Source organism: Lytechinus variegatus, chromosome 1 (genome assembly GCF_018143015.1).
Source record: "Lytechinus variegatus isolate NC3 chromosome 1, Lvar_3.0, whole genome shotgun sequence".
In the NCBI taxonomy this organism is placed as follows: domain Eukaryota; kingdom Metazoa; phylum Echinodermata; class Echinoidea; order Temnopleuroida; family Toxopneustidae; genus Lytechinus; species Lytechinus variegatus.
Window position 1 is genome coordinate 21,331,594 of NC_054740.1, and position 15,522 is coordinate 21,347,115.

At 34.0% G+C, this 15,522-nt stretch overlaps 1 protein-coding gene across 1 annotated transcript; it reads right to left on the reverse strand.

Annotated features, from left to right (window-relative positions):
• Positions 1–2,364: 2,364 nt before the first annotated feature.
• LOC121409035 (cysteine-rich hydrophobic domain-containing protein 2-like) lies at positions 2,365–11,989 on the reverse strand. Its single transcript, XM_041600823.1, has 5 exons — positions 11,817–11,989; positions 8,628–8,682; positions 7,945–8,100; positions 5,300–5,416; positions 2,365–4,412 (listed from the first exon to the last, which is right to left on the reverse strand). The coding sequence occupies exons 1-5, from the start codon at positions 11,936–11,938 to the stop codon at positions 4,362–4,364; spliced, it is 501 nt and encodes a 166-aa protein (XP_041456757.1). The 5' UTR covers positions 11,939–11,989; the 3' UTR covers positions 2,365–4,361.
• Positions 11,990–15,522: the final 3,533 nt, after the last annotated feature.

The window sequence follows — 15,522 nt, forward strand, 5'->3', positions numbered from 1 at the left end:
TATGTATCTTCACATTTACTCAAACTGGTATTAATGTATTTCATAATATTATAATAGTATCTTAATACTGTTTTTAGGTTTACAGTCATGCATATATACTATGATTTAGAATGATTGATATTGTGTCCAATGACCTATATTAAAAAAGAACATTTGTATGATGACCATAAAACAAAAATGGATATCCCCTTTCCATTTTTAAATTTACCGGTATACCAAATTTTAGCTTTCAACGATGGAATATCTAATTTACATACATTTCATGCTGAAATCAAAAGTAATAAAAAATGTCGGCAATGACGATTAATAGAGGAAAAGTGAACGGTACTTTCTATACAAAGAGTGAACAGCATTATGCTTCATCGTAACACAACAAAAGCTTGACGTGGAACATATTGTACTTTTTGCATAGCATAGCATTTGAAGAGGAATACCGATAAAAGATCATGTATCATTACCATGGTATTAAAGGGGAATGAAACCTTTGGAACTAGTAGGGTTGTGTGTCGAAACAGAAAAATAAAAAAATGAGAACAAAGAAAGTTTGAGAAAAATCAGACAAATAATGAGAAAGTTATGAGCATTTGAATATTGCAATCACTAATGCTATGGAGATCCTCCCATTGGCAATGTGACAAGGATGTGTGATGTCACATGTGAACAACTTTTCCTTTGATGGACTATAAAATACCCTCAAAATGTCTCTTTTTGCTTTTTCTTATGGTGATACAAAGTCTTTATCCATGACGTATTCTTTAAAAACCTGTATTACATGCCCTCCTATAGAAAGAACACATGATCTACTGATAGATGTGATAAAAGAGGCAATTTAAGTGAAATATATACTAAAGTAATGGGGAGAGTTGTTCACAAGTGACATCACATATCTTTGTCGCATTGCCAATTTGAGGATCTCCATAGCATTCGTGATCACAGTATTCAAATGCTGATAACTTTCTCATTATTTGTCTGATTTTTCTCAAACTTTCGTTGATATGTTTCTTTGATTTTTCTGTTTTCATACAAGCTACCTTGTGCCAAAGGTTTCATTCTCCTTCAAACATACATTTGGACATACATAACAAGAGAACTCTTATCAAATTTTCAGGAATATCATCCCCCATGATCAAAGCTAATATTGACAAAACATTATTCCTTTACCATCTCCACTCCCTGGGGAGCATTTTGCAACATTTATTCTTAAATAGGGACCACAAGAACTATCATTTATAAGGATCATCAGAAATCAAAGGAAGCTATAGTTTTGGGGGATACATTGTAGATCGTCAAAGAGCGATACATGAAATTACACAGATTACATTATATCTGGCCATCTAGCCAAGAAAATTATTGCTATTTTTTTCAAATATCTTCTTATCAAAAAGAAGGAAATCTTAATATTCTGGGCATGTGAGTTTAATTTTACGACAAGGTTGATAATCATTTTGCTCATCATAATCAACAACAAAACATTTCACCATCTTTATTTGAAAGGAAAAACAATCTATCAGACTGCGAGACGAAGAAACAATTTTTAAAGAAGCTGCATTACAGAGATGACTCTGCAACTGTATTTTGATGTTTTATATTCTTGAATCTTATCTTGATATATAAAGATCAGAAGAATAAGTCTCTCTGTTCGAGATTTGTGGCATAGAATCTACCACTTTCATTAACAAGCTGATCTAAAATTAAATATTTTGTGTTTTTCATTCCTCATTCGAATATTCAATACCCTTAAGAAAGCTGTGTAGCTCTATCAACCCACATCAGGAAGAAATTAGGGGGAAGATACAATAGCTGAAACAAATATTCATAAAAATAACCCAACATAAAATACTAGGTCTGAAACCATTTACCATGGAAGAAATGTTCACTTGAATTTCATCAAATTTTTTTTCTTTCCCGGAATTGTCAAAAAAGTGGATCAGTGCTAAAAACCTGGATAACAAGTTGAATGCAACCCTCATCCATGTTTATCTGATAACATACAGTACTTAAAGGTAAATGCTAGTTTTGGTAACGATATCAAAATGAGTTCGTACAGAATCCAATGAAATGACCACTAAAGTGTCTGTTTGTATAAATAAAACGCATGTGCCAAAGGATTCTGGAAGAAATTGTGTAATTGCTGAGAAATCAGCAAATAAGCACGGGATTCGGGTAGGGCGTCGGGCCCGACACCCTAAGCAATAATTATACATTGTCCCACGTGCGCTTATCTGTGTTGGGGATTTTCGGTGTGAACATTTTTCAGCGTAGATTTCAAGATTTCACAAAGTCCAGTTAATGTAACTGTACCAGATCTAGATCCTCGATGATATACTGGCAATTAAGCCTTGTTTTACAGACTTTCTCATGAAATCAGTGTTAACTGCAACTACTGGAATTTATCTTTAAGAGTGTTCATGTATTATTTCTGCATGTACATGTATACTGTTTTTCAGTTAGTCTTTATGTTTATCTCATAGAGGTAGAGATATGAGGGGATACACTACTTTGAGTGAAATTTTACAATGAAACTGTAAACTTGGACTTTACCACAATATAAGTAAGGAAGCAAAGTGGAAGAGAAAGAACAATAGACATCTCATCTCATGTGACAAAGGAAACAGGTGACATTTCATAGAAACTTGTAACTGTTGGAACTTTGCCATTATTTAATTACCGTGGTAACAAGGCTCAGCAGCCAATCACAATCAAGGTTATATAATGCAGAATTACAACAGTTTGCAAGTCTAATGGAAGAGGAAAAGAAGCAAACTTAATAAAGTTGATTTGGGTCTGAGTTTTTTCAATGTAAAGGAGTCAAATGCCAACTCTGGCTTTTCACATAAAATATTGTATCCATGTGATTTGAGGACATCAATAGGATGAAACTGTTATAAGCTTCTGAAAAGGTGAAATTTGATTGGTTGTCAATAAATTTGCTGTAAACTTCTCACCATTTGTTTGTTAATGAAATGGAGGCCAGATATTTGAAATCAACTATTGTAAATTTACTATTGACCTGAAAAAATATTTCAGAGCATACTATTTTTCGTGTACAAGTAGAAGAAAGATTTTTTTTTATTTGGGTAAGGGTCCAAATATGAAGTTTAGGTAGATTGGTCTCTAGATTTTTTTTCCAGAGAGAAAAGTATATATCACACACGCTCGGGACGGAAATAATATCACATTTATCAACCAATTTTAAGCATTTTTGGGTGAAGTTGAAAAAAAAAATGTATAACATTCTCCCAAACCAATGCAATTAATCACAGAGATATTTTATATTACATCCTTTCTTAGCGGTAACAAAGCGCTTCATACACCAAAGAATAAATCTATCAAACAAGTAATAAACTTAGAACTACACCGATTTCAAGCAAATATGCAAGGGGATAGTACAATATCTGTCAATGATAAAATACATTTGAAAGGGATTTCCATCAATCTATATTTTGATGTAATGTACATATACTTTTGCTGGTAAAAATACGACTTTCAATTATAGTATCAATGATATATGATTATATTTTGCACAATAGAAATACAAATATATCTACGTCCATGAATATTTTATACAAATGTATTTCATTCACACACCTTGCATGTTGTTGGGATGTATTCGATATAAAAGGATATCATATGGTTTAGAGGAAAATAGAATTTACTATTCACTGGTATATATGTATACTATCCACTTTCAATAAAACACTTGTAGAGCATGGTTCACTTTGTGATGCACACTCACAATCTTTCAGGGGTCTGTTACACAAAACACATTAACTGACAGTACGATTGACTGTTATACTTGATTACATGTAATAGTCAATGTAATCAAGTGTAAAAATCATTCCTATGATCAATCACCAAGCTTTGTGTTCCAGGGCCCCGATATCATCAATCTTCTCATCCAAATTCAATTTTGAATAGGAGCAAACATATACACATTAAAACATACCTTCTTCAGGTAATAATAAAGACATAATGACTGCTAAATTAAGGATCAATCACATGATAAGTTTATATCATGAACTATTTCAATAGTATGCATGTTATTAGATAGCAAGCATACTGTATCATTAGGACTATTGTGCATCAGACAAATAAATGTACTAGAATCATGAAATCAAATTACTTTATGGCAGCAACAATTATTTTTCTAAAAAAGGACAGACAAACAACCAAATGAAACATATTTGGCAAATAATACTGACATATTTACACATGTGGATTTCATATGATCTATGTACCTGTATTTCATATATACATATTATTTACTGTACATAATTTCATAGTGATATCTTTAGTGTCAGCTACTTTCAAGGGCAATTAAATAAAGATTACTTTCAAATCGGTTCATTCTCTCCATTGTGTCAGTCTGGTTTGAGTATATTCAGCCTTGGAACAAATTCTATCTTAAGTACCTGAAAATCAAAAGGTAAAGAAAAAAAGGAAAAACATGAGTGGGGAGATCAGAGAAACTAAGAAAGATAGGGAGAAATAAAATAAAAGAAAATAGATGAATGAAGCCAAGCAATGTTCACATAAAATGTTAATTGTTTGTATACTAAAATAATTTGTTACATGTCTTACTTTCCAATTACAACCAATGGAGCTACAATATCTCATGTACAAAGACTTAAAGAAAATGGAATTAAGGAAGAAAATTCACCCTGGCATTAATTTGGATTAAATGAGAAAATGAAATATAAAAGGAACATATTCATTTATAACCCGTGGGCAGCAGCGTCTTTGCTCACTGCCTGACGAAGTCTAGCAGCTTGCAGACAAAATGTCGCTTTCCTACTAGGTTTGATACAACGTGAGACAACTGGTTATTTCTTCTACTCAATCCTTCACCACGATGAACCTCTTCCACATCATGTTCATTCATGTTTGACAAAAACCCATTATTTATAGAATATCAGAGTTATAAACTTTCTAAGTTTTCTCTTTTAATGTTGTTAAAATGTTGATCAACATTGTGTGAGAGCAGCTGTTTAGTACAGTACTACTCTGTACAAGATCATATTAAGATAAAATCATAGTTATGTCCAAAAAGAGATAATACACCAAGTATTTAACAAATGTGGTTAAGAAACTTCTTGCTTTGTTGATTTTAATATAACAAAAAACTAATGCCCTTTACAGGGCAAAATCTCATGATTTAATCCCATCACAAAATACTGTTCAAAAGTTACTGGCACCCTGTACAACACAGAAAGATAAGAAAATAAATGAGAACAGCTGCCTCTATATCTGATGGGAAATGTTAAAACTAACATTTCTCATCAGAAGAATGTATACTCACATATTCTTTCATATTACTTGATTCACATTGCTCTTTACATAACGACCAATGAAGACCAAGTTTATAGTACAATCTGCTGTTTTCCCAATCTAGTGACTTCTCAATCATGTGCCGCGTCTGTCAAAAAAGAATATACCTTACTTTAAACACTTTTCAAAGGCTGAATGATCCTTAATAACTCTCAGGGTTTCATCAGGATTTTGTTGTTTACATATGATCACATCTGGAAACATTCTAACGTTTCAATCAAACTCCCCGTTTCTTAAACAAATACTTCAAATATCGTTTTTCCTATTTTATTTTGTGACAAATAGCTAAAAATATAATTGGTCACATGATGCTATTTGAACCAATCACTGAATAGGATTTAATTTATGTAAGTCATAATTAAAAGAATGTTGCCTGATTCGTGTAGTTCTCTCAATGCTTAACAATCATAACAATAATAAATGTAGTATGACTGGCAACCATGGCCATAAATCATTTCAAAAAGAAGAAAAATCTAAAATATCCATCATTTGAATGGCAGTGGTTGAAAACATTAAATATTTGTGACGAGACTAAATAATTTATTTCACTTTATTCAATCTGCATTGTGGCTTTCATCCAAAAGCTATATACCAATGATAACAGCTTGATGGAAGAACTTGGTAGATGTATCAGACAAATTATCTTGGAATTGTTCCAGAATAAAGAAAATCTGCAAGCATAACATGTACTTTGGACAGAGCTTATAAGAAAAGTTGTCATCCGCAGGTTAATTCATATCTTAAAATAAATGTGAATATTATAACTACAAAATGAACTGGCACAAAACCAAAAACATAATTGCTAATCAGTAAAACATTCAGCATAAAAAGGTGATTACAGATTAAAACATCTATACACCTTTATTCTGAACTCTGGTGTAATTCAAACTCTGGTATAAACTTGTTGTTTAACTATGGATAGCCAATTAAGTCACATATCTCTCATAGAAAATAATGAATTTATCAGCACATTTGGCACTTGAATCATTGATTAATGTCTGGGAATAGTAACCAAAATAGTTTTCTTCTCCACTGAAGTACAGGGAAATTATACAATTCATATAAGAAAAGCACAAATTAAACACATTTTTTATATTTTTTGCTCCCAATAATTTCAGCAAAAGAGAAAGAGCAGAGTTCATATTAAATCCTAGTCCGGGGGGGGGGGGGGAGGGGGCACTCGACCAAAAAAAGTGGTAGGGGTGTGCCGCAGGAGACAAAAAACGGGGGCCTTGGAGCGGGCTTATTGTAAAAAGGAGGGTCCTCGGAACTACAATTTTGTGAAAAGGGGGGTCCTTGGAACGGATCGCCAGCGTGAGTACGTGCGTATGCATCCCTATGGAACAGGCATCTGTGCATGATGCAGCTAGCGCGGCCTCCGCCGGGTGCGCTCGCGCAGTGACGATGGTCGGACAGCGCTCTGCGGCCGCTTTTCATCAAAATTGCAGCAGATCAATGCGACCGGAACGGCGTAACAAAAAATATGCGAAGCCTTGGAGCGGATTTCTTCTTTTTTCTCGTTAAGAACAAAATGCTATGCCTTGGAGCGGCTTTTTTTTTTCTCAATAACACAAAAATGCTATGCCTTGGAACAGAAATTTTGGCACATACCCACTATGCATTATATACTGAGTGCCCCCCCCCCCCCCCGATCCCAGTTAAGGTCAAGTCCACCCCAGGAAAATGCTAACTTGAATAAATAGAGAAAAATCTAACTGGCATAGTGCTATCAAAATCGGATGTAAAATAAGAAAGTTATGACATTTTAAAGTTTCGCTTATTGTTCATAAAACAGTGATATGCACAAATTGCAGAGTCAGTCGATGATGTCCATCACTCACTTTTTCTTTTGTTCTTTATTGTTTGAATAATACAATATTTCATTTTTTATAGATTTGACAATAAGGACCAACTTGACTGAACCATATTGTATTGAACAATGCTAATTCCACATGTTCAGGGATGAATTAATTGTTGTATCACTTGACAATGAGGAGAATATCAGAATATTTCATATAATAAAATACAAAAAAGTGGATGACGTCATAGTCTCCTCATTTGTATACCAGCCAGGATGTGCATATAACTGTTTTGTGAAATTAAGCGAAACTTTAAAATGTCATAACTTTCTTATTTTACATCTGATTTTGATGAAATTTGTAGTGTTATGCTTGTCGGATTTTTCTCTTTTTATTCAAATCAACTTTTTGTTGGGGTGGACTTGTCCTTTAAGATTTCTTTTTCTGGCCATATGAGGAAGACAACATATCATCACAGGGGTGGTGAAATCTTGTATCTCAAATTCTAGAAACTTTAGGATAGCTTCATTTTGGAATCATGACATATAAGAAGCAACCTTCTTTTGTCTAGAAAGAGTTCTCTCTCCGATTAAGGATAATACTTGCATAAAATTTGTGGTCACTATCATTGCCAATTTGCCATAATTCTAAAATACATTGAACATCTCTCTCGAAGCTTCTTAATTTCTTTTAATTTTGAGATACACAGACTTAACAAACCCAGCAGCGAAATGCAAAATCCCAATAATTAGTTCAAAAAGGGGATGTGAAAGAGGAAGTTTGTTTGAAACATAAACAAAATAAACATTAGACTTACTCTTTTTGTTAACCACAGAACAGGCCAAACGGAACATCCTAATGTACAACAACAGCATAAACATCCACATATTAACCATTTCAAGTTCATAGGCATTGTTTTATGTAGTATACTGTTCATTTTTGTGATAGTGCACTTATACTCTTCTGGAGCAACCTATGGTGTGGGCAAAGAGGAAACAAAAAAAAAATAAAACAGGAAGTCATACTCATGAAAATGTAAAAGCTAGGATTAAAAGCACAAAATAATTGATATTCGTGAAAATTATATCTTTGTGACTAACATGATTATATTGCCATTGAAGTGTGAAGAAAATTATTTCAAAGAAAATAGATGACATAGCTTCAAATATTGATATTCAAACTTAAATACGGTATACTAAAAATTTGGAAAGTACTTTCTTTCATTATCCTATCTATTACCGAAATAAAGTACGTGTGTTGTATTCCCATTTATTAATTCATGTTATGAGCATTGTTTTGAATGAAGATACTTGTACGTTTTTCTAGCCAAAAGTTTCATCACATTACCATTAATGTAATATTCTATTTCAAGTTCCCTTACTACATATATAATTAAATTTAACTTTAACAACTATTAAGAAGAAAAATGTTGATATCACTGAACAAATTTAAACCAATCTGATTCTATGACTTTTGGTTGAGCTATCTGTCAGTTCTCACCTTTGCTGCAAGCTCTTGTGGAAACTCTGTCTCAAATTTATTGCTCAACCCAAATCTATAAGAAAAACAAAGGTCAAGAATGGATATTTAGATAATTAATGAATGTAAAGAAAAAACATAGCATGTGTAACATTTTTCTTAATTATTCATTACATCCCAATCAAAAGTGCTTTTTTTAATATTGTGATTGAAAACAGCTGTATTTTGGCTTGACCTACAGTAGAGGTTATTATCAAACTCTCATTCAGAGTAGTCAGACAGCGCTTCGCTTGGCCTGCCTGGGGAGTGTTTCATAAACATTTTTGTCAAATCAAGTTGTCAAATCTGACATCTATGATCTTTCTTTGATGTTGATTTGCTAAAAAGTACTCTTACTATGGCAACTGTGACATAAAATGGGACTTGATGGATAAAACGTATGACAACTCCTTTCATTAAACACTCCCCTGGCCTCGGCAATCGGCAAAGAGTTGATATGGACTGAATTTAGCAACAAAGATCTGACTGTGGCATCTCATCTTTCGTTCACAGCATGTTTGTGTGATTTTGGTCGCTAACTTCAGCCTAGGCTTATATAAAAATTATGGCGTATCAAAGCAAAACGATGTCTGAGAATGCACATAGAATAGATCTCCCACAGCACTTTACATACTCCTGCATAATACTACAAGTACGGTGATACACCAACCTGGTGGACTAGCTGTACAGTCACGTTTTGTATTACCAGACATTATCATGATTCCTTACGTGCATATTACTGCATAGTGCATACAAAGCAAATTTCCTACCGTAAGACTTCCGCATTTAATTTCACAGAGAAAAACATAGTACAAGATTGTCAAAACAAGGCGAAAAAAAATCTACTTTTAACTATATTCATCTAAAAAATGATGGAAAATGCTTAAAATATCATACAACATAGTTTTGCAATAAGAATGGTTAAAAAAAAAGATTCTGACAGAAATATTTAATAAGATAAAAAATAAAAATTTGAAAATAAATATATATAAATACAATAAATAAATAAAATAAATATAAAAATAAATAAAATACAGCCGTTCCCGATCACAAAGGAAAAGTTGTGGTCATATTGACCTTAAACAAACTGGAACTGAGACTTGCTATCTAAACCAAAAGCTTCAGTCTTTTTTTTTGTTCTGCTGAACTATGTTGGCCTGATAGGATGGGAAATTGGGGTTCCGGACACCTAACCACGGGGGGGGGGGGGGGTACTTACATTGACGAGTGGATACCATGCGCGTCCAAAAAAACATGTAAAAATTATGTCTTTTTAAAGATAGGGCACGTTACATACGTAACATAATAAGGGTGTCAATAACACTAAAATAGTGAGAAAAGGGAATCTATTTTCGTTAGGAAAAGCTTTGTTTAGGGTCAAATTTGCGAGGGGGTAAAAATTAAGACTAAAATGTTTCATAAAGGATGTTCTTTTTGCCCCCAAAAGTCACACAACGTGTTTAGAGTACGATTTGCGCCCAGATGTGGGAGGTGGGCTGTACTAAACCCAATGATGCAGGTAGTGACATAACAATAAAAATATTGCTTTCCTTGTTTCGGGGGTCAATTCAGGGAATGCCTGGCAAGAGTATCATTTTGTTTCCCATACTTGTTAAGGGTAGGGTTTCACATGCCAATATTTGTTAAGGGGTGCATTTTCAGAATATGGAAAATACGTGTTTAGGGTGCTTTTTGGTCGTTTTGTTTCCAATACTTGTTAAGGGTGCATTTTTAGGATATGGAAAATCTGTGTTTAGGACCGGGGGGGGGGGGGGGGGGCACTTGACCAAAAAGTGGTAGGGGTGTGCCGCGGGCGAGACAAAAAACGGGGGCCTTGGAGCAGGCTTATTGTAAAAAGGGTCCTCGGAACGGGCTTCGGAACTACAATTTTGTGAAAACGGGGGTCCTCAGAACGGATCGCCAGCGTGTGAGTACGTGCGTATGCACCCCTATGGAACGGGCATGCGTGCATGATGCAGCTAGCGCGGCCTCCGCCGGGTGCACTCGGGCAGAGACGATGGTCTGACAGCGCTCGGCGGCCGCTTTTTACTAAAAACTGAAATTGCAGCAGATCAATGCGACCGGAACGGCATAACGAAAAATATGCGAAGCTTTGGAGCGGATTTCTTTCTTCTTTTTACTCGATAAGAACAAAATGCTATGCCTTGGAGCGGTTTTGTTTTTTTTCTCAATAAGACAAAAATGCTATGCTTTGGAACGGAAATTTGGGTGTAAAAAAAAATGGGGGTTACCTCCGCGGCACATACCCACTATGCATTATATACTGAGTGCCCCCCCCCCTGGGTGTTTAGGGTGCTTTTCGAGACCCCATGGTCGCACATGGTATCCACTTGTCAATGGAAGTGCCCCCCCCCCCCCCCCCCGGACACCTAACAGAATGATGCCTTGTTTCTTTTAACCCAGGAATGTAACCAAAAAATATATGTTGAATAGTTCTTATCACCATCATTCAATATTTGCTCTTTATAATATTTTCTAACATTCTGTAATGAAACAATCAAAGACATTGCTTGTAAAATTGTCAAAATTGATAGTAAAAAGTCATGCGTCCAGACACACAAACACTGGTTATACTGAAAATGTCAGAAATAGTTAAATAAATCCATAGTTAACGACGGTTATTCATTTCTAGTTGCTATATTTTCGAACAGTTAGTGAGTTATAAATATTACTTAATGAGAAAATTTGCTCATAGTTGGCATTTGCGAAAGTGTATTATTAATATTAGCGCCTTTATTAATTCATTCAACTTACCATTTTTAGTGATTTAACTTTTAAAAAGACAATACAAAACAAAAACATAAGACTCCGAGCTGAATGTTAGACAGATATATTTACAAGCAAAAATAAAAAGAACACCGTCAACATTTTTTTGGTCACCATAAATTGTCACGATTGTGCATGCACACATACAAATTGACAAACCTAGCTAGTCATACAAAATACCGGTACCAGCATGACGAGATGTAATTTGCTGGACGCATTGCGAGGCCGGAGAGAAAACTGCACAGCAGTGACTCGACTGTACAGCTACAGAGGGTCCGTGTACCGTACGAAGACAATGACATGGACGAACATGAAAAATAACAACGAAATAAAAGACACATTCTGACGTTGACATGCGTTTCAAAGACAAGAATAATGACTCACATAGTTATGTGCCCTGTTCCTCTTATGAAAATTGGATCGGGTACCATATTTAATGCTGCATCATCGGGATAAACGCCATTTTCTTCATCATCTTCATACGTGATCATATCAAAGTCGGCCATGCTGAACCTGCAACAGTGATGATATCGAGCTCTGAGCTGCGTTGTGCGACTTTACGTTTATTACGTACATGCACATTGTGACGTCAGCAAAAGTTATCTGAAAAAGTTCATTCACCCTTATTGTCGGTGCGCGCGCTACACGCGCTTTGTTTGTAAACAATCCCAAGAATATTCCCACGTTATATTCCATCGTCAACCTCAACCTTCTTTCGTTTTTCTACAATTTGTCATGTTTTAGTTACATCATGATTATTACTTGAATAAAAACTCTGCTGCCATCATACTTATTTGCTTTATATTTATATATTTTCTTCTTTCCTACTTGAAATTATTAAAAAATGCTAATAATTCAGTTGTGGGAACTTCGATATCATGCATGCTTCCCTCCTTTCACTCCAATAGGACTTAAAGAGAAATGCCAGTAGTTGCAGTAAACATTGATTTCATGAGAAAGTCTGTAAAACCAGGCTTAATTGTCAGTATATCATCGAGGATCTAGATCTGGTACAGTTAAATAAACTGAACTTTGTGAAATCTTGAAATCTACGCTGAAAAATTTTCACACTGAAGATCACCAACACAGATAGGCACACGTGGGACAGTGTATTATTATTGCTGGAATAAAGACCCGACGGAAGTGACCGAATCCGCGCTTATTTTGCTTATTTCTCAGCAATTACACAATTTCTTCCAGAATCCTTTGGCACATATTTTTTTATTCATACCAACAGACACTTGGGTGGTCATTATATTAGATTCTGTAAAAAGTCATTTTGAGATCGTTACCAAAACTGGAATTTATCTTTAATCAGAAATTATTTATGCTGTTGACATATTTATGGAGACAATAACTCATATTTTTGTGTAGTGTTTTTAAAATAACAGATCTAAGTTAAAATAATAGGTCATAATTGTATTTGACTAGCTGCTATTTGCTACATGGTTCATCGGACATCTTGGGGCATATTTGATAACTTCTGTTTCAACCCTAGATAATTTGAGTCATAAGTTGGGGGAAATAATGCAATAATATGATAAACTGTTAGCACGGTAAAGAGGTAATCAATTGGGGTTATTATATTTGTTCTCCTTTTTTTCACTTTCTCTTACTACCCCCCCCCCCCTCAATCTCTCACTACTCCTGTCTCTCTCTCTCTCTCTTTCATACATTTCTCTCCTCTCATCAACATACACACACATAAACACATCCCCAATTAAATCCTCATCAATTTTTAACAATGACTTCTTGCAATGGGATGAAATATAGTTATTAAAACATAATGACCACTTTACACGGATCAATACAAGACCACTTAGAGAATGATCACACAATTGCTTTGTACGATTGATTTTATATAACAAATGTAATCAATTATGCGCATCAGCCTGATTGTCCGTCATTTAAAGGTCAAGTCCACCTCAGAAAAATATTGATTTGAATCAATGGAGAAAAATCAGACAAGCACAATGCTGAAAATGTCATCAAAATCGGATGTAAAATAAGAAAGTTATGACATTTTAAAGTTTCGCTTATTTTTAACACAATAGTTATATGAACGAGCCAGTTACATCAAAATGAGAGAGTCGATGATGTCACTCACTATTTCTTTTGGTTTTTATTGTTTGAATTACACATATTTCAATTTTTACGAATTTGACGATTAGGACCTCCTTGCCTGAAGCACAAAATGTTAAAATAATGGAATTCCACGTGTTTAGGGAGGAATGAAACTTCATTTCACATGACAATGATGAGAAAATCAAAATATTTCATATAATAAAATACAAAAGAAATAGTGAGTGAGTGATGTCATCAGTTCCTCATTTGCATACCGATCGAGATGTGCATATAACTGTTTTGTGAAATAAAGCAAAACTTTAAAATGCCATAACTTTCTTATTTTACATCTGATTTTGATGAAATTTTAAGTGTTATGTTTGTTGAATTTTTCTCTTTTTATTCAAATCAAGGTTTTGTTGGGGTGGACTTGTCCTTTAACATTGTGTTATAGGAACCTGACGGCTACTTCACAGAGTTAAGAATGAATTAAGGCTGAATTTCAAATAAATATTGCAAGCAATATTTACCATCATCATATTGGTTAGATTAAGCTTACAAGGATTACTTGGCTCTGTAACACAAAGATTAGCGATCAATCGCTAAATGAACTGACCAATTAAGATCAATGTTACATGCGCATTTGGTTCAAAATATGCACCAGGAACCAATTAGAAGTGTTCTTTCATATTTGCAATTCATCTCTAACCTTTGTGTTACAGAGCCCTGGAGTTAATAGAGTTCTGACTAAGGAGTGCAATTAAGTGTGATTTCAAGGAGTGGAGCAGTAAGGCATTTCCAGTGAACTTCTTTGGTATTTACTACTTATTCTAAGATATCAATCCAAGGTTTTACTTTCACACCTCAAGCCTTGATGACTGACCAATCAGCTTATAGTTAAATTTTCCTAATCCCTTCAAACCCTTGACAGAAATAATATCTTGCAAAGGGATGCTGGTGATTTGGTGGAGGACGTGTTGAACACTCAATCCTTGTTCACACTCCAAAACTTATCCAATCATCCAAAAATAGCTTGGTAATTTGACTTTGAAAAAAAAAGAGATTGGTGCTATTCCTTACTCCACTGACATATTCTGCCCATGAAAAAAAAAAAAAATTCAAGCCAAAAATTGAAACTCCTTTGATAAAGTGAGATTTAATTACATAAGCAACTTGAAATATGTTCATAGGGACATTATCATTCATACTGCATTCTAAATAAGAAAAAATAAATACATCATAACAGTTTAAGTGAAGTCAGATGTCCTTCAAAGTCATTAAGTACATTAGCTTTACTTATCATTATCTTTCCTTAATTTTAACATTTTGTTACAACACATAATCTTTTTTATTCTTCCATTCAATAGTTTTCAATTTTTTTTCAGTGAATCAGATTCTAAACTTCACTAAAATTAATACCGTACTTGCTTAAAACTTTACATAATAAAGTTTAAAGCAAGTATTAATTTTAGCGAAGGTTTAACCCTCATTAAATTGGGGAGCATTAGTGCATTAATACTTTCAGAATGGACATACTAAGTTTCCTTTATTGATAAAATGAAAACAATTTTGACAAGAGCTTCCTTCTTTCATGTCCTGATGAGAATGAAAATGAACATTGACTGTTACTCAGCACTTTACAAGTCACTGAATAACTAAACTCATATTATTTTACTGATTACAGAAATGTTTATCAAAATTTAAAACATTGCACACTGTACCCCATTTCAGAGTAATTTATTGTAGCACAACTGTTTCTAAATTAGGTTTATCTACAATTTTCTACATGAATAGAAAAAGTATTAATCAGGAGAAATTTTCGAAAACTAGGTTATCAGTCAAATTGATTTCAATGTAGCCATCCTTCAAAATTGAGCAGAGAAGGGTTTACAATCACAGTGATTATTCAACACATCTAATAACACAAAACGTTTATCATTTTGCTTTATTAACCATATGTACAACTTCTTTCATTAATTTCCTCTACGCACCATCAGAAGAAAAAGTAGCAGTACGAGATGAATGA